The sequence below is a fragment of the Oncorhynchus tshawytscha genome, linkage group LG07, assembly GCF_018296145.1.
Source record: "Oncorhynchus tshawytscha isolate Ot180627B linkage group LG07, Otsh_v2.0, whole genome shotgun sequence".
Taxonomy (NCBI): domain Eukaryota; kingdom Metazoa; phylum Chordata; class Actinopteri; order Salmoniformes; family Salmonidae; genus Oncorhynchus; species Oncorhynchus tshawytscha.
The window spans coordinates 60,115,272-60,135,931 of NC_056435.1; the positions used below are offsets into that span (position 1 = coordinate 60,115,272).

The 20,660-nt window shown below is 44.6% G+C and overlaps 1 protein-coding gene across 1 annotated transcript in view; it reads right to left on the reverse strand.

The window, feature by feature from the left end:
* The window catches only part of LOC112246206 (disks large-associated protein 4-like), a 199,701-nt gene that overhangs the window by 34,345 nt on the left and 144,696 nt on the right, over nt 1–20,660 (reverse strand). The window contains exons 6-7 of the mRNA XM_024414507.2: nt 15,874–16,036; nt 13,081–13,345 (exon numbers count right to left, since the gene is read on the reverse strand). Coding sequence (XP_024270275.1) covers nt 13,081–13,345; nt 15,874–16,036 — 428 coding nt within the window. The remainder of the gene's footprint in view (nt 1–13,080; nt 13,346–15,873; nt 16,037–20,660) is intronic.

Genomic DNA, 20,660 nt, shown 5'->3' on the forward strand with positions numbered 1-20,660 from the left:
GTCACGTGGGCATTGCTGCGCTTATAGGCTAGTGTCACGTGGGCATTGCTGCGGTTATAGGCTAGTATCACGTGCGCATTGCTGCGCTTATAATGTGAAGAAGTAGCCTAATAGTTTATCAACATTTTAAGCTAAAAGTTTTGATCTGTTGCATCAGCCACATTGCATAAAAAACTTTTTTTTATGCTAGTGGTTGTATTAATTTGGGATCAATCGCATCCCACAACTGTCCCAGACTATGTTTGGAATATTTATTTGTCGCACAGAATAGAATAGGTCGACTTTTGTACTATGGGTGATAGTAGATTGACATAGACTAGTGTTTTTTCTGTTGGTTAGTCCTACTCATCTTGTTGGCTGACTAAAAGTAAATGTGGACAGTTCTAACAATATCTTTAACCTTTTCACACGGACCAACAAACAGGTGTGATCAATCTATAGTGGTCCCTGTTGCCTATGATCAAACCGGTGTGATGAGAATGTTTGATTAGAACGCTTATTTAGAATGTCCCTTTTCGATTGACATAACAATAAGCATTTGAGCTGGCAACACTTTTTTTCACAGAAACATTTTGCACAAACACGGTCTTTACAAAGTTATAATTCATTACGTCATGGGTGACCTCACCATTGATCGAAATAATGGAGTAAAACTCTTTCTAGAAATCGAAAGTAATCTGAAAATGGGGAGTTTGTGCGCTGGAATGTGTTTTTTTTTCATCAACCAAAGATATTAAAAGGAGACAACATGAGTTTGGTCTGTTTATAGTATGCATGTTGAAGGGGGTGTGTCGTCTACGATCATCCACTTGCCTTCATTCACTTCTGGAAGTTTACCCGAAAGATGAGTGAACCATTCCTTCACCTCATTATAACATCTTTGGTCTGACAGATTACGTGACACCCAGAATGCATTGTATAATGTCAACAAACATGGCACCACACATAGCTGGCAAATAGATTAGCTCATTATAATCAGTACAACCTTCAAAAAAGTATTTTACACACATCATAGGTGTCCATTACAATATATGAAATAATCGGAATGCATTATTTGTCACGAGTACTTGTGAATAAAACTGTAAATACATTATGCTACATAAACTCAGCAAAAAAAAGAAACATCCCTTTTTCGGGACCCAGTCTTTCAAAGATAATTCATAAAAATACAAATAACTTCACAGATATTCATTGTAAAGGGTTTAAACACTGTTTCCCATGCTTGTTCAATGAACCATAAACAATTAATGAACATGCACCTGTTGAACGTTGTTAAGACACTAACAGCTTACGGACGGTCAGCTTACAGACGGTAGGCAATTAAGGTCACAGTTATGAAAACTTAGGACACTAAAGAGGCCTTTCAACTGACACTGAAAAACACCACAAGAAAGTGAATGTGCCTTAGGCATGCTGCAAGGGGGCATGAGGACTGCAGATGTGGCCAGGGCAATAAATTGCAATGTCTGTACTGTGAGATGCCTAAGACAGCACTACAGGGAGACAGAACGGACTGATCGTCCTCGCAGTGGTACAGGATGGCAACAACAACTGCCCGAGTTATACCACAGAGGTCAGACTGTCCGCAATAGGCTGAGAGAGGCTGGACTGAGGGATTGTAGGCCTGTTGTAGGCAGGTCCTAACCAGACATCACCGGCAACAACGTCGCCTATGGACACAAACCCACCATCGCTGGACTAGTCGGTACTGGCAAAAGTGCCCTTCACTGACGAGATGCGGTATTGTCTCACCAGGGGTGATGATCAAATTTGCGTTTATCGTCGAAGGAATGAGCGTTACACCGAGGCCTGCACTCTGTAGCGGGATCGATTTGGAGGTGAAGGGTCCGTCATGGTCTGGGGCGGTGTGTCACAGCATCATTGGACTGAGCTTGTTGTCATTGCAGGCAATCTCAACACTGTGCATTACAAGGAAGACATCCTCTTCCCTCATGTGGTACCCTTCTTGCAGGCTCATCCTGACATGACCCTCCAGCATGACAATGCCACCAGCCATAGTGCTCATTCTGTGTGTGATTTCCTGCAAGACAGCAATGACAGTGTTCTGCCATGGCCAGCAAAGAGCCCGGATCTCAATCCTATTGAGCTAATCTGGGACCTGTTGGATCGGAGGGTGAGAGCTAGGGCCATTCCCCCCAGAAATGTCCAGTAACTTGCAGGTGCCTTGGTGAAAGAGTGGGGTAACATCTCACAGCAAAAACTGGCAAATCTGGTGCAGTCCATGAGGAGGAGGGGGGGGGTGAATTACAGCCACAAGATTTGAGGCATTGAAATTTGAGGCATTATCAAGTGCATGTCAAATTGTGAATGAGAGACTATTGGAGTAAGTACGGCATGTGCAAAAAACAAAGCATAGCTCATGCCTTTCAAACAACATTTCTTTAAATCATCAGTCTCATCATGCAGCCATACTATGTATTAAAAATCAAAACATAGCCCAACGTTTGTAGAACAACTAAAGGCACATTAATAACTCTAAATTAAGCATACAGGAATACTTATTTCTTTGTTAACCACTCAACACAGAATAGCTGCATGTGCGCACTCCTTCAAATCAATTGGCGAAAATATTTATAATTTATTCAGCTTTGTTCAATTGTATTATTCATTCTATAAAATAATGTCACGGAATTATAAACTAATCTCGCCTGCTAAATGAACTAGTGCAGCCCACAGCCTTTTCACAAAGCCACATCAGGACAACTCAGAGCATGCTATTCTTTTCTTCTGAAATAGACTACATTTTCTTCATATTATGCTTCTTTAGACTTGTCTAGAATAAATAATGGACTTATGTGAAGGTGTTGGCTATACATTACATGGATTTATTATACGTTTTTACAAGGGCTTGTAGGCTATGTGTGGAAGCCAGGAGATGCTAAATGTGTTTATGTTAATTAACGGTCAATTACACTTCCGGCGCCGACAGAAATGGCCGCCTCGCTTCACGTTCCTAGGAAACTATGCAGTTTGTTTTTTTACGTGTTATTTCTGACATTGGTACCCCAGGTCATCTTAGGTTTCATTACATACAGTCGAGAAGAACTACTGAACATAAGAGCAGCGTCAACTCACCATCAGTACGACCAAGAATATGACTTTCGCGAAGCGGATCCTGTGTTCTGCCTTTCACCCAGGACAACGGAATGGATCCCAGCCGGCGACCCAAAAAAAACGACTTCGTAAAAGGGGGAAACGGAGCGGTATTCTGGTCAGACTCCGGAGACGGGCACATCGTGCCCCACTCCCTAGCATTCTTCTCGCCAATGTCCAGTCTCTTGACAACAAGGTTGATGAAATCCGAGCAAGGATAGCATTCCAGAGGGACATCAGAGACTGTAACGTTCTTTGCTTCACGGAAACATGGCTCAATGGAGAGACGCTATCGGAGTCGGTGCAGCCAACTGGTTTCTCCACGCATCGCGCAGACAGAAACAAACATCTGTCTGGTAAGAAGAGGGGCGGGGGCGTATGCTTAATGGTTAACGTGACGTGGTGTGATCATAACAACATACAGGTACTCAAGTCCTTCTGCTCACCTGATTTAGAATTCCTCACAATTAAATGTCGACCGCATTATCTACCAAGGGAATTCTCTTAGATTATAATCACAGCCGTATATATTCCCCCCCAAGCAGACACATCGATGGCTCTGGACGAACTTTATTTGACTCTTTGCAAACTGGAATCAATTTATCCGGAGGCTGCATTCATTGTAGCTGGGGATTTTAACAAGGCTAATCTGAAAACAAGACTCCCTAAATTTTATCAGCATATCGATTGCGCAACCAGGGCTGGAAAAACCTTGGATCACTGCTATTCTAACTTCCGCGACGCATATAAGGCCCTGCCCCGCCCTCCTTTCGGAAAAGCTGACCACGACTCCATTTTGTTGATCCCTGCCTACAGACAGAAACTAAAACAAGAAGCTCCCGCGCTGAGGTCTGTTCAACGCTGGTCCGACCAATCTGATTCCACACTCCAAGACTGCTTCCATCACGTGGACTGGGATATGTTTCGTATTGCGTCAGACAACAACATTGACGAATACGCTGATTCGGTGAGCGAGTTCATTAGAACGTGCGTTGAAGATGTTGTTCCCATAGCAACGATTAAAACATTCCCAAACCAGAAACCGTGGATTGATGGCAGCATTCGCGTGAAACTGAAAGCCCGAACCACTGCTTTTAATCAGGGCAAGGTGACCGGAAACATGACCGAATACAAACAGTGTAACTATTCCCTCCACAAGGCAATCAAACAAGCTAAGCGTCAGTATAGAGACAAAGTAGAATCTCAATTCAACGGCTCAGACACAAGAGGTATGTGGCAGGGTCTACAGTCAATCACGGATTACAAAAAGAAAACCAGCCCAGTCACGGACCAGGATGTCTTGCTCCCAGGCAGACTAAATAACTTTTTTGCCCGCATTGAGGACAATACAGTGCCACTGACACGGCCCGCAACTAAAACATGCGGACTCTCCTTCACTGCAGCCGACGTGAGGAAAACATTTAAACGTGTCAACCCTCGCAAGGCTGCAGGCCCAGACGGCATCCCCAGCCGCGCCCCCAGAGCATGCGCAGACCAGCTGGCTGGTGTGTTTACGGACATATTCAATCAATCCCTATCCCAGTCTGTTGTTCCCACATGCTTCAAGAGGGCCACCATTGTTCCTGTTCCCAAGAAAGCTAAGGTAACTGAGCTAAACGACTACCGCTTCCGTCATCATGAAGTGCTTTGAGAGACTAGTCAAGGACCATATCACCTCCACCCTACCTGACACCCTAGATCCACTCCAATTTGCTTACCGCCCAAATAGGTCCACAGACGATGCAATCTCAAATCAAATCAACCACACTGCACACTGCCCTAACTCATCTGGACAAGAGGAATACCTATGTGAGAATGCTGTTCATCGACTACAGCTCGGCATTTAACACCATAGTGCCCTCCAAGCTCGTCATCAAGCTCGAGACCCTGGGTCTCAACACCGCCCTGTGCAACTGGGTACTGGACTTCCTGACGGGCCGCCCCCAGGTGGTGAGGGTAGGCAACAACATTTCCACCCCGCTGATCCTCAGCACTGGGGCCCCACAAGGGTGCGTTCTGAGCCCTCTCCTGTACTCCCTGTTCACCCACGACTGCGTGGCCACGCACGCCTCCAACTCAATCATCAAGTTTGCGGACGACACAACAGTGGTAGGCTTGATTACCAACAACGACGAGACGGCCTACAGGGAGGAGGTGAGGGCCCTCGGAGTGTGGTGTCAGGAAAATAACCTCACACTCAACGTCAACAAAACTAAGGAGATGATTGTGGACTTCAGGAAACAGTAGAGGGAACACCCCCCTATCCACGTTGATGGAACAGTAGTGGAGAGGGTAGTAAGTTTTAAGTTCCTCGGCGTACACATCACAGACAAACTGAATTGGTCCACCCACACAGACAGCATCGTGAAGAAGGCGCAGCAGCGCCTCTTCAACCTCAGGAGGCTGAAGAAATTTGGCTTGTCACCAAAAGCACTCACAAACTTCTACAGATGCACAATCGAGAGCATCCTGGCGGGCTGTATCACCGCCTGGTACGGCAACTGCTCCGCCCACAACCGTAAGGCTCTCCAGAGGGTAGTGAGGTCTGCACAAGGCATCACCGGGGGCAAACTACCTGCTCTCCAGGACACCTACACCACCCGATGTCACAGGAAGGCCATAAAGATCATCAAGGACAACAACCACCCGAGCCACTGCCTGTTCACCCCGCTATCATCCAGAAGGCGAGGTCAGTACAGGTGCATCAAAGCTGGGACCGAGAGACTGAAAAACAGCTTCTATCTCAAGGCCATCAGACTGTTAAACAGTCACCACTAACATTGAGTGGCTGCTGCCAACACACTCACACTGACACTGACTCAACTCCAGCCACTTTAATAATGGGAATTGATGGGAAATGATGTAAAATATATCACTAGTCACTTTAAACAATGCTACCTAATATAATGTTTACATACCCTACCTTACTCATCTCATATGTATATGTATATACTGTACTCTATATCATCTACTGCATCTTTATGTAATACATGTATCACTAGCCACTTTAACTATGCCACTTTGTTTACATACTCATCTCATATGTATATACTGCACTCAATACCATCTACTGTATCTTGCCTATGCCGCTCTGTACCATCACTCATTCATATATCTTTATGTACATATTCTTTATCCCCTTACACTTGTGTCTATAAGGCAGTAGTTTTGGAATTGTAAGCTAGATTACTTGTTGGTTATTACTGCATTGTTGGAACTAGAAGCACAAGCATTTCGCAACACTCGCATTAACATCTGCTAACCATGTGTATGTGACAAATAAAATTTGATTTGATTTTGATTTGAATTACCGTGTGACCGACAGTTAATTGCTTGACAATCACCGGCTGATTAAATTTTGTGACCACCACTGCCCTAATTGGCAGCCTGGTGGTTATTACATGACAGAGATGACACCGCCGAAAAGGTGGTGAAAAGCTGCCTCCCCTGGCGATGTGACATAACTGAACATAGGTAGTGTCCAAATGACTCCACTCACACAGAACCGTAAAGTACAATCCCAATCATTTGAGAAACATTGCACTAAGCATCTTCCAAGAAAAGTGCTTAGTGGTAGGTCTCTTGCCAACTACTATATAAAACAAAACAAAAATGAACATAACAAATGTTCTTGGCTCGCTATGCTAATTTATGGGAAATGTACCATAGATAGGAATGAGATTGGCCAATTAGAAACAATGGACAGACAAATCAGGTGCCTGCTTTCCTGATCCTAGCAACTGAAAACCTAACTTGCTTCTGCTTATCTGCCATCTTGGAATTGCCAACCTTCCTGTCATCCTACTTGGACAAGTAATCTCTCCACAGAACATAAAGGATTAGACCTGGCCTTGGTGGTTTGGCTACCTTCCCTTAAGGACTTCAGCCCATTCAGTGGCCAAATTAACTCCCCAACCTCTTTTCAATTACTGCTGCCCACAGTAAAACAGGGCAAATTAACTCCCCAACCTCTTTTCAATTACTGCTGCCCACAGTAAAACAGGGCAAATTAACTCCCCAACCTCTTTTCAATTACTGCTGCCCACAGTAAAACAGGGCAAATTAACTCCCCAACCTCTTTTCAATTACTGCTGCCCACAGTAAAACAGGGCAAATTAACTCCCCAACCTCTTTTCAATTACTGCTGCCCACAGTAAAACAGGGCAAATTAACTCCCCAACCTCTTTTCAATTACTGCTGCCCACAGTAAAACAGGGCAAATTAACTCCCCAACCTCTTTTCAATTACTGCTGCCCACAGTTAACTCCCCAACCTCTTTTCAATTACTGCTGCTCACAGTAAAACAGGGCAAATTAACTCCCCAACCTCTTTTCAATTACTGCTGCCCACAGTAAAACAGGGCAAATTAACTCCCCAACCTCTTTTCAATTACTGCTGCCCACAGTAAAACAGGGCAAATTAACTCCCCAACCTCTTTTCAATTACTGCTGCCCACAGTAAAACAGGGCAAATTAACTCCCCAACCTCTTTTCAATTACTGCTGCTCACAGTAAAACAGGGCAAATTAACTCCCCAACCTCTTTTCAATTACTGCTGCCCACAGTAAAACAGGGCAAATTAACTCCCCAACCTCTTTTCAATTACTGCTGCCCACAGTAAAACAGGGCAAATTAACTCCCCAACCTCTTTTCAATTACTGCTGCTCACAGTAAAACAGGGCAAATTAACTCCCCAACCTCTTTTCAATTACTGCTGCCCACAGTAAAACAGGGCAAATTAACTCCCCAACCTCTTTTCAATTACTGCTGCTCACAGTAAAACAGGGCAAATTAACTCCCCAACCTCTTTTCAATTACTGCTGCCCACAGTAAAACAGGGCAAATTAACTCCCCAACCTCTTTTCAATTACTGCTGCCCACAGTAAAACAGGGCAAATTAACTCCCCAACCTCTTTTCAATTACTGCTGCCCACAGTAAAACAGGGCAAATCAACTCCTGTCAGTGAATTCAGTGAATTCTGTGTTGTGTTTACACCAACTGAACACATCGTGAGGCTGAGAAAGTCCCTATAGCTTATCTCCATCGGTGGGTTGGGAGGAGTTGAGGAGGATGATCTCATGGATCATAGATCACACCCACATAGCTACAGCTAACCTCTCCCCTAACACCCAGGTTTCAGTGTCATATTATGAGCTCATGGGTGTGAATGAGTCATCCTCAGTCCTTTCACTGCCGACTGTGTAGCTCACTAGCTCTTTGCTATGCTAGGCAGGGCTGAGAGTCAGGAAAATTACACACTGCAGTTTCTTGGCTCCCTTCGGTAACTGGACCACTATTTAATCACTGAAAACTACAATTTTCTCGACATTCACCACAGTCGATTCACCACAGCCAAGTGAGTCTGTCCCCTATTAATAGGGTTCTACAGTTAGCTATGAGAATCTTCTGGAAAAGGGAAATTGGCCAACCACATTCCCACAACCTACATCACTGTTGGTGATGGAACTCCATTAAAGGGCTTTAAAAGACCAAAGTATGTAAAGAATTGATTTAGAACGTAAGTGAAGAACGCAACTATTTACTGCCAAGCTATTTACTGACAAGTCAGTTCAACGTCTAGTTTTCATTTACATTTGACTGAGTTGTCAACTAATGTGAATTCAATGTGAAATCAACCAAAATGTTGGTTAAAGTTGGTTGAAAAAATAAATAAATTCCCTTATGTTGATGACTTTGATGGTTGAAATGACATGGAAACAACATTGATTCAACCAGTTTTTGCCCAGTGGGTATTGAGTTTCCTGAGCATTGCTGTCTCATATCGAATCCAAATAAAATGTTATTGGTCTCATACACATATTTAGCAGATGTTACTCCAGATCTCATCCCTCCACATGGAAACAGATTAGCAAAGAGAGCAGAAGAGGGGAAGTGGCTAATAGAGGGGCACAGGGGCCAAATATGCTCTTTAACCGAGTACCCAGAGGATATGTGCACATCCCTATATTACACATATTCCACTAATGAGACATTTTTCTGGGAGAGCTGTTGAGCTTTCACCCTGGAATATCCCTCCCATGATGGAGTGTGTTTGTTCCTTCCACCAGGCCAAAGGTCTAGGACTTGGCAGGTGCCCCCACTACAGCTGATTCATATAATCAACTAATCATCAAGCTTTTAATATTTGAATCAGCTGTGTAGTGCTGATTAAAAAAAAAAAAAAAAAAAACGGGCATCCCTTGGGGTCCCGAGGACTGAATTTGGGAAACGCTACGCAGCTGATTCAAATAATCAACACTTTTGATGATGAGTTGGTTATTTGAATCAGCTGTGTAGTGTTAAGGCAAAAAACTAACCGTGGACCCAGGATCAATTTTGAGAAACCTTGCTGTATGGCTACAATGATGCTAAACAAATCAAATGGAATATGTCACATAATTCCCACAGTCAGTCTTACCATGTGACTAACATATTTGCTTTCACTGGTTCAGGGCGATATAGCTATTATGCCCATTTTATTTGTATAGCTTCCATAGCCAAAAGCCTACATTACAAGTGAGGTTTCTTCGTTGACAATGAGAATTGATTGCCAAGACATATCCATATGAACAACTTTTCCTTGGCTATAGGGCAGGCTATTTTCACAGAAATGTAGAATGAAGTTGCTCAGATACACCTAGATACCTTATTGGTAATAGCCTACACAAAACAAAATACATTTTCATTTAACATACGCTCTTATCCATAGCGACGTACAGTTAAATACAATATGATCCGCCTTTCGCACACAATAGTGAATGAAACCTGACTTTACATTAGGCTACATCGCGCGCGCTCTGATCTCGATTGCCGATTATTGCGCATCTATAGACAGTGGCCAAATGTTATACCTCAGAGAGCTCAACTGTGTCCTCGCCGCAGGTTTACTTTCAAAATCAAATAGCAGCGGCTACAGTATTGTATATACAGTAGCCTATCCTTTGCGTCACATGCTCGAACAATATATACAATGCAAAGCTGTTCAGGACTTGAGAAGCGATTGAGATAGATATTTCCATAAAAGTCACATTATTGGCACCAAACACTTACCCTCGTAGCCTATCAGAATAAAACAATGTTTTTTGTTTAAATGAAGACAACATCGCAGGAGCTGTTGACTTCTAAACATCCAAAGTCGAAACAGTATCTGTCAAAGACGATAAATAGTAACAGCAAGCGTTTGGTAAAGCCTACTGTCCAGGAAACGGTCTCTTTAAACCGGGTCAAGTGGCGTGGCGAAAACGGTCAACAGCGCCGCGATGTGGAGGCTTTTGACAACAACCAACATGACACACTGTAACCTGCATTGTAGCACGTGGATACAAAATAGCAAAGAAATTCACGATGTAAATTCTAACGAACCGAGTGTTTATTTCAGCCTCTGTACTTGCTCAGCCAGCCCCCAGTGGCGGAACTAGAGTTTTATACATGGGGTGGCCAAGACTACTTCAGGGGATCCATAGACCATGACAGAAAATGTGTTTGTAACCCTAATCTGGCATCTAAGGAGCATGAATGAATCCTATGATTGCTGATTAAGTGGTAGAAGTGATAATTCACTTAACCTGGAGTTCTTCAATGTGGCAGATGGAGTGGTCCAAAAGGGTCACTTCACTAGAATTCTTTAACATACTATGACTAGTCAGTGTCTGTACCTCAGAACTGCAGCTCAGTTTCTTTCTCTCTCTCTCGCACGCACGCACACACGCACACACACACACACACACACACACACACACACACACACACACACACACACACACTGTACTCACATACGGGAGAGACTTGGGCCACTCTGTTTTCATGAATATATAATCTGGGTCTATAAGTGTTGAACATCCAAAATATTTTCAGAAAATAAAGCTCAAGCACCAAGGAGATAAGAGCATTTGTGTGTTACATAAATTGCATAGTTTATTTACAAAAAAAACACTGCAATTTGAAATACCAGGATCAAGCAGAAATGGACTTCAAAAATAAAAATAATTTTTGTGCTCATCAATATTACAAACGTACCGTATCATATTTATGCTCATATATATTATGTTAACTAATAGCAAAAAAACATTTTGGAATTGGCCTAATCAAGACCAAATTAAATCTGTGTGACATGATACCCTTTGGATTTATAATTTTAGAATGTCAGTGTACTAGCTAGTACACAGTGCAGGTGTTAATCGTGACCAGAGGGACTGCCTAAGTGCCAAATTATCCTAGGTAGATTGAAAACCGCATAATTCTGCGGTTCTGGTGAGAACTGGCAAAATGTTTTGCAAACTCATCCATGTTGAGGGAGCCTCGACTTGACTCCTTGACTCAACACTGAGAATTCAGAGGTGACTTAACCTGTCATCAACCATTGTTGTCCTAAGGTCGGTTTTAATCAGTCTTAAAGCTGAGAAGCTTCTCTCGCAAGAAGCACTGCTGACTGGTGTAACAACAGAAATCTTACAAAGTCGAAATAGCTCATGTAAGATCTATTTATAAGGTTCTAGAAACACAACAAAGTCAAGGAGAGTAGACGGTCTGTCCCTTCCACTTTTCTCTCTCCTATCAAGAAGCCGCTTGGTGTGATGAACCTCATGTTTGAGGTCCTCTAAATCTGACTCAAAGGTCTGAGCAAAGGCAAACAGAGGCTCCTCATTCAAGAATGTTGTAGTCTTTGGGTTGAGAGACTGGACCCCTTGCATTATCTCGTAATTATTCTATGATAAAAGACTCTGCAGCTCAGCTATGAGACTGTCAAGCACCTGATAAAAGATAAAAGATAGCTCTTTGGAAGCTCTCACCATCACTTTGGTCACTATTATTCTGTCCACCAGTGCTCATCAGTAATGAGTCGTGAAATCTTAAGCTTGTTTTAGGCTGTCTTTTACACACTGTTTGTACACTTATTTTGCAGTGCTCTGAAATCTCTTCAACCTCCTTACATAGTTCTCCTAAGTAACCCTCACTTATGTAGTCCTGTAATGTGTCTGTAAGGGCACCTACTAGACCCACAGACCTTTCTAGGTCGGGAGCTGGATTGGAGCATGTCAGAAAGACATTTGGCATCACCAAGTACTTTACAAAAGGTAACCAAAGCCCTATGAAATGTAAATCTATCTAAGAAAGAAGGCCCTTTGCCTCCACTGATCTATCACCACTATTTTCAAGTGTGATATCCTGTGGCACTCTCAGAACTGCTGGAAGCCTGTCCCTCAGATTACGGCATGCCATGTATCTGCATGCCCACCTTACATCCGTAAGTCTCTGTAGTTCCCTGGGCTGCTGCTCTGGATACAGCTCTTTCTGAACTGTAAGACACTTGAGATGAATGTACGAGCCAGATACAAAGTTATAAAGCTTCTGCAGGAGATCAAAAAAGTTCATGTCCATCCTGGACACCCCTCTGGCTCCGCCCCTGCAGCCACCACAAACAAAATGGCCATTGCTAGGTAACTGTCACTAGCCAAGAAGAAATTATTAATGTAGAGTTCTATTGGTTACGCCTCATTCAAACAGAGAGAGCTCACAGGTATGATTCTATGCACAAACATAACTAATAACCAGGTCAATCTCTGTCAATCTCGACCCATAAGATTACATCACTTTCACAATCCTCTTCTCACAGCATTACAGTTTGCAGCCACAAACCAATAACACAAAACTTAATTCAGGAATATAATTTAATCAGCGACGGTGTAGGATATGTTGCATCATCCACAATCCAATAATTCACTTTTTTCAAGTTTACATTTTATTAGTCTTATGTACGGAACACACATGGTACCATCCAACGAAATGCTTACTTGCGGGTTCCTTCTCGACAATGCAACACCAATAAGAATCCAGCGAAGTTGCCCATAGGCATAGATCTAGAATCAGCTTAACCTAATACCCAGCTCCCTAATGTAAAGCTCAACCATTAGCAGGTAATAGTGCAAAGCTAACCATTGATCAGCATCAGTAGGTAAGCCTACTCACCAGTGCTGGTGCTATAGGTGTGAACGGTAGTGGCGGTGGGCGGCGGTGAATCCGAGTCCACGGAAGCAGTGTCGTCATCCTGTGAGCATCCGGCCTGGATGGCCCGCAGGTAGCTATGGCTACGGGAACGGAAGCACGTGGGCATTGGTAGATCCGGAGGCTCCACCGCCTGGGAATGGGAGTGTGAGAGTGTGTGGGATTCTCGGAACGCCGACTCAGAGCAGCTATCGTCGTAGCATTGGCTAATCATCTCCAGGTCCTGCAGCTGGAAGGAGAGAGGCAGGTTGGCACTAGTGGCATAGGTTGGCATCATGGACTGGGTGGCAGTGCAAATGAAGGACTGAGATTTGACTGAGGGACATGACCAAGCTTACTAAAATGCAAGCCTAACACAGTGTTGGAGTGACAGGAATATAATAAATATGGTATTTGAGTTGTAACTTATGGAGTTGGATCGGCCTCACGATTTAGTGGTAACAAATCAAAGAGCAGGGAGCAGTGACAGAGAGAGCAAGTGAGAGAAAGAGAGAGAGAAAGTGAGAGCATGAGATCTATAACCTGGTCCCAGACCTGTTTTTGCTCCAGTTGTCCTATAGTACTGTATATTTAGAACAGCAGCATGTGTCTACTCAATTGCATTGTTGTACTGTTTTGTTTGATATACAGTAACATTTCACAGGAAGGCTTTCTGAAATAATGGGGTGTAATAATTAACATTGTACCTTGCAGCTCCATATAACTCTTTGTCACGCCCTGGCCATAGTTATCTATGTTTTCTTTATTATTTTGGTTAGATCAGGGTGTGACAGGTGGGGTTTATGTGTTTTACCTGGTCTAGGGGTTTTGTATGTTTATGGGGCTGTTTCCTTTCTAGGTAGTTTTGTATGTCTATGGTTGCCTAGATTGGTTCTCAATTAGAGGCAGCTGTCTGTCGTTGTCTCTGACTGGGAACCATATTTAGGCAGCCATGTTCTTTGGGTATTTTGTGGGTGATTGTCTTCTGTCTTTGTGCCATTGCACCAGATAGGACTGTTTCGGGTTTTCACTTTTGTTGTTTTGTATTTTGTAGTGTTCTCATCTATGGTCTTGATTAAACATGTTGAACTCTAACCACGCTGCATTTTGGTCCTCCTCTCCTTCAGCGGAAGAAAATCGTTACACTCTTCTACTAATTTACATGTAAATCAACACACATTTTCGGAATTAAATGTTTTAAATTCCCCAAGATGGGGTCAAAATGCTAAACATATAAACTCAGCAAAAAAAGAAACGTCCTCTCACTGTCAACTGCGTTTATTTTCAGCAAACCTAACATGTGTAAATATTTGTATGAACATAAGATTCAACAACTGAGACATAACTGTGAATAATGTGTCCCTGAATGAAGAGGAGGTCAAAATCAAAAGTAACAGTCAGTATCTGGTGAGGCCACCAGCTGCATTAAGTACTGCAGTGCATCTCCTCCTCATGGACTACACCAGATTTGCCAGTTCAGAACCACATGAGGGAGGAGGATGTCTTCCCTGTAACGCACAGCGTTGAGATTGCCTGCAATGACAACAAGCTCAGTCCGATGATGCTGTGACACACTGCCCCAGACCATGACGGACCCTCCACCTCCAAATCGATCCCGCTCCAGAGTACAGGCCTCGGTGTAACACTCATTCCTTCAACGATAAAATTGAATCTCACCCCTGGTGAGACAAAACCGTGACCCTCAGTCCAGCCTCTTGCGGACAGTCTGAGCACTGATGGAGGGATTGTGCGTTCCTGGTGGTGTAACTCGGGCAGTTGTTGTTGCCATCCTGTACTTGTCCCACAGGTGTGATGTTCGGATGTACCGATCCTGTGCAGGTGTTGTTACACGTGGTCTGCCACTGCGAAGACGATCATCTGTCCATCCTGTCTCCTTGTAGCGCTATCTTAGGCGTCTCACAGTATGGACATTGCTATTTATTTCCCTGGCCACATCTGCAGTCAGCATGCCTCCTTGCTGCAGGCATGTTAACGCAGATGAGCAGGGTCCCTGGGCATCTTTCTTTTGGTGTTTTTCAAAGTCAGTAGAAAGGCCTCTTTAGTGTCCTAAGTTTTCATAACCGTGACCTTAATTGCCTACCATCTGTAAGCTGTTAGTGTCTTAATGACCGTTCCACAGGTGCATGTTCATTAATTATTTGTGGTTCATTTAACAAGCATGGGAAACAGTGTTTAAAACCTTTAAATGAAGATCTGTGAAGTTATTTGAATTTTTACTAATTATCTTTGAAAGACAGGGTCCTGAAAAAGGGACATTTCTTTTTTTGCTGAGTTTACTAATGGACTGTAAAGCCTAGTTTGACAGGCCTTTTGTAAAAGGCACACTCTTTATGACCATGGTGACCTTGTCAGTAGAAGGGTAATGGGTCTTCCTGTGTTGGGATTCCGGCGTATACAAACTCTTCTAGAACAGAGTCTACTGAGGTGTAGGAGTGGAGAGTTTGTGATAGGTCATTCTAAAATGAAAATCTGTTCAATGAAATGGTCTAAAATGCCAGAGTCTGGTGTAGTGGTAACGCTCCCAACTCAGGATGACGCATGGCATTTGGCAACAGGGTTTGAGCCTTGTCTCAGTCACTCTCCTGTCTGTGCCTTCCTACATCTATCTCCCTCTTTCTGTACAGTCCCTCTATTCTGACACAAAAAATATATACAAACCTGAAAGGGGATCAAGAGAAGAAAAAAAAAATCTTATCCTGAGAAGTTTAAGTCACATGCCAGTTGTACCTCACTACCCCATCCCTGGTGACCTCTGACCTGGCCCATGTAGCTGCTCCTCCCCAGGGTGCTGCAGCCGCCTCCCTGGCTGAAGTCCTCATCGTCCCAGCGAGGGAACAGGGAGCCCCTCACCGGATCCCCCAGACAGTCCAGGTTGTCCAGGCTACGATTGGTAGACAGCTCTCGCAGTGAAGGAAGACAGCTGAAGAGGAGAGGAGCAGGGGAAGAGAGGAGAGGGGGAGTAGAGAAGATGAGAGGGGGATGAGATCAGAGAGAAGGGGAGGAGGGAGAGGAAAGGAGGAGGGTGAAGTTGATGTGAGAGAAGGGGATACAGAGAGGAGGGATCAGAGGAAAATGGGGAGGAGGGGATGAGGGAGGAGAGGAGGAGGGTGAAGTTGATGTGAGAGAAGGGGATACGATCAGAGGAAAGGGGAGGAGGGAGAGGAGAGGAGGAGGGTGAAGTTGATGTGAGAGAAGGGGATACAATCAGAGGAAAGGGGAGGAGGGAGAGGAGAGGAGGAGGGTGAAGTTGATGTGAGAGAAGGGGATACGATCAGAGGAAAGGGGAGGAGGGGGAGAGGAGAGGAGGAGGGTGAAGTTGATGTGAGAGAAGGGGATACGATCAGAGGAAAGGGGAGGAGGGAGAGGAGAGGAGGAGGGTGAAGTTGATGTGAGAGAAGGGGATACGATCAGAGGAAAGGGGAGGAGGGAGAGGAGAGGAGGAGGGTGAAGTTGATGTGAGAGAAGGGGATACGATCAGAGGAAAGGGGAGGAGGGAGAGGAGAGGAGGAGGGTGAAGTTGATGTGAGAGAAGGGGATACATCAGAGGAAAGGGGATGAGGGAGAGGAGAGGAGGAGGGTGAAGTTGATGTGAGAGAAGGGGATACGATCAGAGGAAAGGGGAGGAGGGAGAGGAGAGGAGGAGGGTGAAGTTGATGTGAGAGAAGGGGATACGATCAGAGGAAAGGGGAGGAGGGAGAGGAGAGGAGGAGGGTGAAGTTGATGTGAGAGAAGGGGATACGATCAGAGGAAAGGGGAGGAGGGAGAGGAGAGGAGGAGGGTGAAGTTGATGTGAGAGAAGGGGATACGATCAGAGGAAAGGGGAGGAGGAGAGAAGCAGAGAAAAGTAGAGGAACGGAGATGATAGGAAAGAGGAATTGAGAAAGGTAGAAAGAAGTTCAGGTTAGGTCACTTCTCATCCCTGGTTCTTTTCATTACCTGTCAGCATCACTGCCTCCAACATAACATCTGTCAGCATCACTGCCCCCATCATATCACCTGTCAGCATCACTGCCCCATCATAACACCTGTCAGTATCACTGCCCCATCATAACACCTGTCAGTATCACTGCCCCATCATATCACTGCCCCATCATATCACCTGTCAGCATCACTGCCCCATCATATCACCTGTCAGCATCACTGCCCCATCACTATCGCCTGTCAGCATCACTGCTCCATCATAACACCTGTCAGCATCACTGCCCCATCATATCACCTGTCAGCATCACTGCCCCATCATAACACCTGTCAGTATCACTGCCCCATCATAACACCTGTCAGCATCACTGCCCCATTATAACACCTGTCAGCATCACTGCCCCATCATATCACCTGTCAGCATCACTGCCCCATTATAACACCTGTCAGTATCACTGCCCTATCATAACACCTGTCAGCATCACTGCCCCATCATATCACCTGTCAGCATCACTGCCCCATTATAACACCTGTCAGCATCACTGCCCCATCATATCACCTGTCAGCATCACTGCCCCATCATAACACCTGTCAGCATCACTGCCCCATCATAACACCTGTCAGCATCACTATCACCTGTCAGCATCCCCCATCATATCATCACCTGTCAGCATCACTGCCCCATTATAACACCTGTCAGCATCACTGCCCCATCATAACACCTGTCAGCATCACTGCCCCATCATAACACCTGTCAGCATCACTGCCCCATCATATCACCTGTCAGCATCACTGCCCCATTATAACAACACCTGCCCCATCAGCATCACTGCCCCATTATAACACCATAACACCTGTCAGCATCACTGCCCCATCATATCACCTGTCAGCATCACTGCCCCATTATAACACCTGTCAGCATCACTGCCCCCCATTATAACACCTGTCAGCATCAGCATCACTGCCCCCATCATATCACCTGTCAGCATCACTGCCCCATCATAACACCTGTCAGCATCACTGCCCCATCATAACACCTGTCAGTATCACTGCCCCATCATAACACCTGTCAGTATCACTGCCCCATCATAACACCTGTCAGTATCACTGCCCCCATCATATCACCTGTCAGCATCACTGCCCCATTATAACACCTGTCAGTATCACTGCCCCATCATAACACCTGTCAGCATCACTGCCCCATCATAACACCTGTCAGTATCACTGCCCCATCATATCACCTGTCAGCATCACTGCCCCATTATAACACCTGTCAGCATCACTGCCCCCATTATAACACCTGTGAATAATATATCTCCCATCTCATCTCATTACATTAATATTCCCCATATAGCACCCAAACAATGCAAAGCCAATGATACACAGGTCAAGCATATGTAAAGCCTTGTTCCACGCATCATGGTGCCAACATTAAAGAGCATTAGGGAAAATTATCCAAATTCAGCTCAGAAATACTGAATGGGATTACCAAAAGAGAGCCTATCATTTTTTGGTATTTCCTGGCACACAGTGATAGTGACATGACATTGCACTTGTCATGTGATTGTGATGATCCTTGAGTACAGACAGGGTACCCCTGGCATGGAATGTGCTAAGCTGGGCAATGACACTCCTTTTATGGGGTGGGAGAATTAGCTTGGAGGAAAGGGCTGGTGGTGAGTGGCATGGCGTTGGCACTGACGGCGCATGAGTGAACCGAAGAGGTGGGCAAGACCTGGAGGACTGGGTGACTGACTGATTGATTGGGGACAGCGTCCAATCTGGTGCAAGCGTAAACCTGTCCCCTTGGTGGTGATTGGCTGGCTGCATAGCACTGACCTGCCCAGTTGGTGCAGAGAGGACACACTGTGCAGAGGAGACCACAGTGCTTCCAGCTCCCCCTGCAGCATGGCGTAATCCAGGGCTCTGCTGCTCCTGACAACCAGGGTGGAGCAGACCATGAGGGAGAACAGGGGTGTGGCATTTGGTTTTTAGCAGGGAGGGGAGCAGGGTTAGAGTCATTTAGCGTGCAGGTTTGAAATTCATTTAAGTGTTTTTTACTCCATGTTTTTACTTCTTTAAGAAAACCTTCCTGCTACGTTATTATGGTGTGTATGTTGTCTCTGTCAACAAAAACATTCTTCTATAATGACGTAATTTGATAAAGTGATATTACCAGGCATGTATGCTTATTGCTTCGTGATTTGCTGTCCTCTTGTGGACTGAAATTGTACTGTATTCCTTTTGCCTTTAGACTTCCTCATTTTGTGGTGGCAATCTGAACCAAATAATAGCCAGCCACTCTAAACTCCCCAATGGAATTACATTTGTGCCAAATTAGGTTTAAGATCTTATTGGCACAAATTTACTTCAATACTACAGCCCTGACCACAGAGAACCCGGAGAACACAACAAATGTCTTTGTTTGAGCAAATCAACAGAGACATTAAAAACACAGCAGCTTGCTCATTGGTGCTCTCACTCTCTGCCACTATTCATCCAAATGGGGTTTCATTTTGTTTGTCATTATGTGAAAATTAATAGGATACCAAATGCATTGTGTCCCTCTGTGTCTAGCCCAGTCTGTGTCTGCCTGCTTCAGAAAGAGATGTCATCTAGAGACAACGTGCTAGAAACCTCAGTCAGTCAGTGTGAGATGATGAGACTATAGCTTAGTTTGTGGGGACTCACTGTCTGTCTGAGCAGAAGCTGAAGGGGGCATCGTGTTTGTGATGTTGCGGAAACGCTACGGTATGAGGAGTCTATCATTTCAGGCCAAGCTGTTACGTTGTGGGAACGTTTAATAAATGAAGGATGAGGAAACCGTAATCGGAGCTCTGGCATGTGTAGGGGGTGGGAGTCTGACAGTGCTTAATCCCACGCCTGAGTGAGCACAGCTTGTCTGACTGTGTGTGTTTGCTATAGTCTCTTTTAGTATGCCTGTTACCTGGAATGCCAAGAGCTGGAAGCCTGACCATCTCCTTTCTCCTCGTCACACCTCCGTTTGAAATGGTGCCATGGGCCATGTGTGTGTGGTTAGTCTGTGTGTGTATGTGTGTACATGTATGGATTTGAGAGAGAAAGAGAGAGTGGGCATGTGGATTTGTGTGTGTGTGTTTGCTTGCGTGTTTGAAATGCAAAATAATTATTGTTGTTAGTCTAGGTTCCTTTCCACCTGAATGTGTTACCAAGTCATACAGTGCATTCGGAAACTATTCAGGCACCTTGACCTTTTCCATATTTTTTTTAAGGTTACAGCCTTATTCTACAATGGATCATTTTTTAAATTCGATTTTTGAATGACAAAGCAAAAACAGGTTTTTAGAAATGTTTGCAAATGTATAAAAAAAACTTAAATGACACATTTACACAAGTATTCAGACCCTTTACTCAGTACTTTTTTCAGGTCTCTCCAGAGATGTTTGATTTGGTTCAAGTCTGGCTGTGTCCTTAGGGTCATCGTCCTGTTGGAAGGTGAACCTTCACCCCAGTATGAGGTCCTGAGGTTTTCATCAAGGACCTCTCTCTACTTTGCTCTGTTCATCTTTCCCTCAATCCTCAATCCCAGTCCCTGCTCCTGAAAAACATCCCCACAGCATGATGCTGCCACCACCCTGCTTCACTGT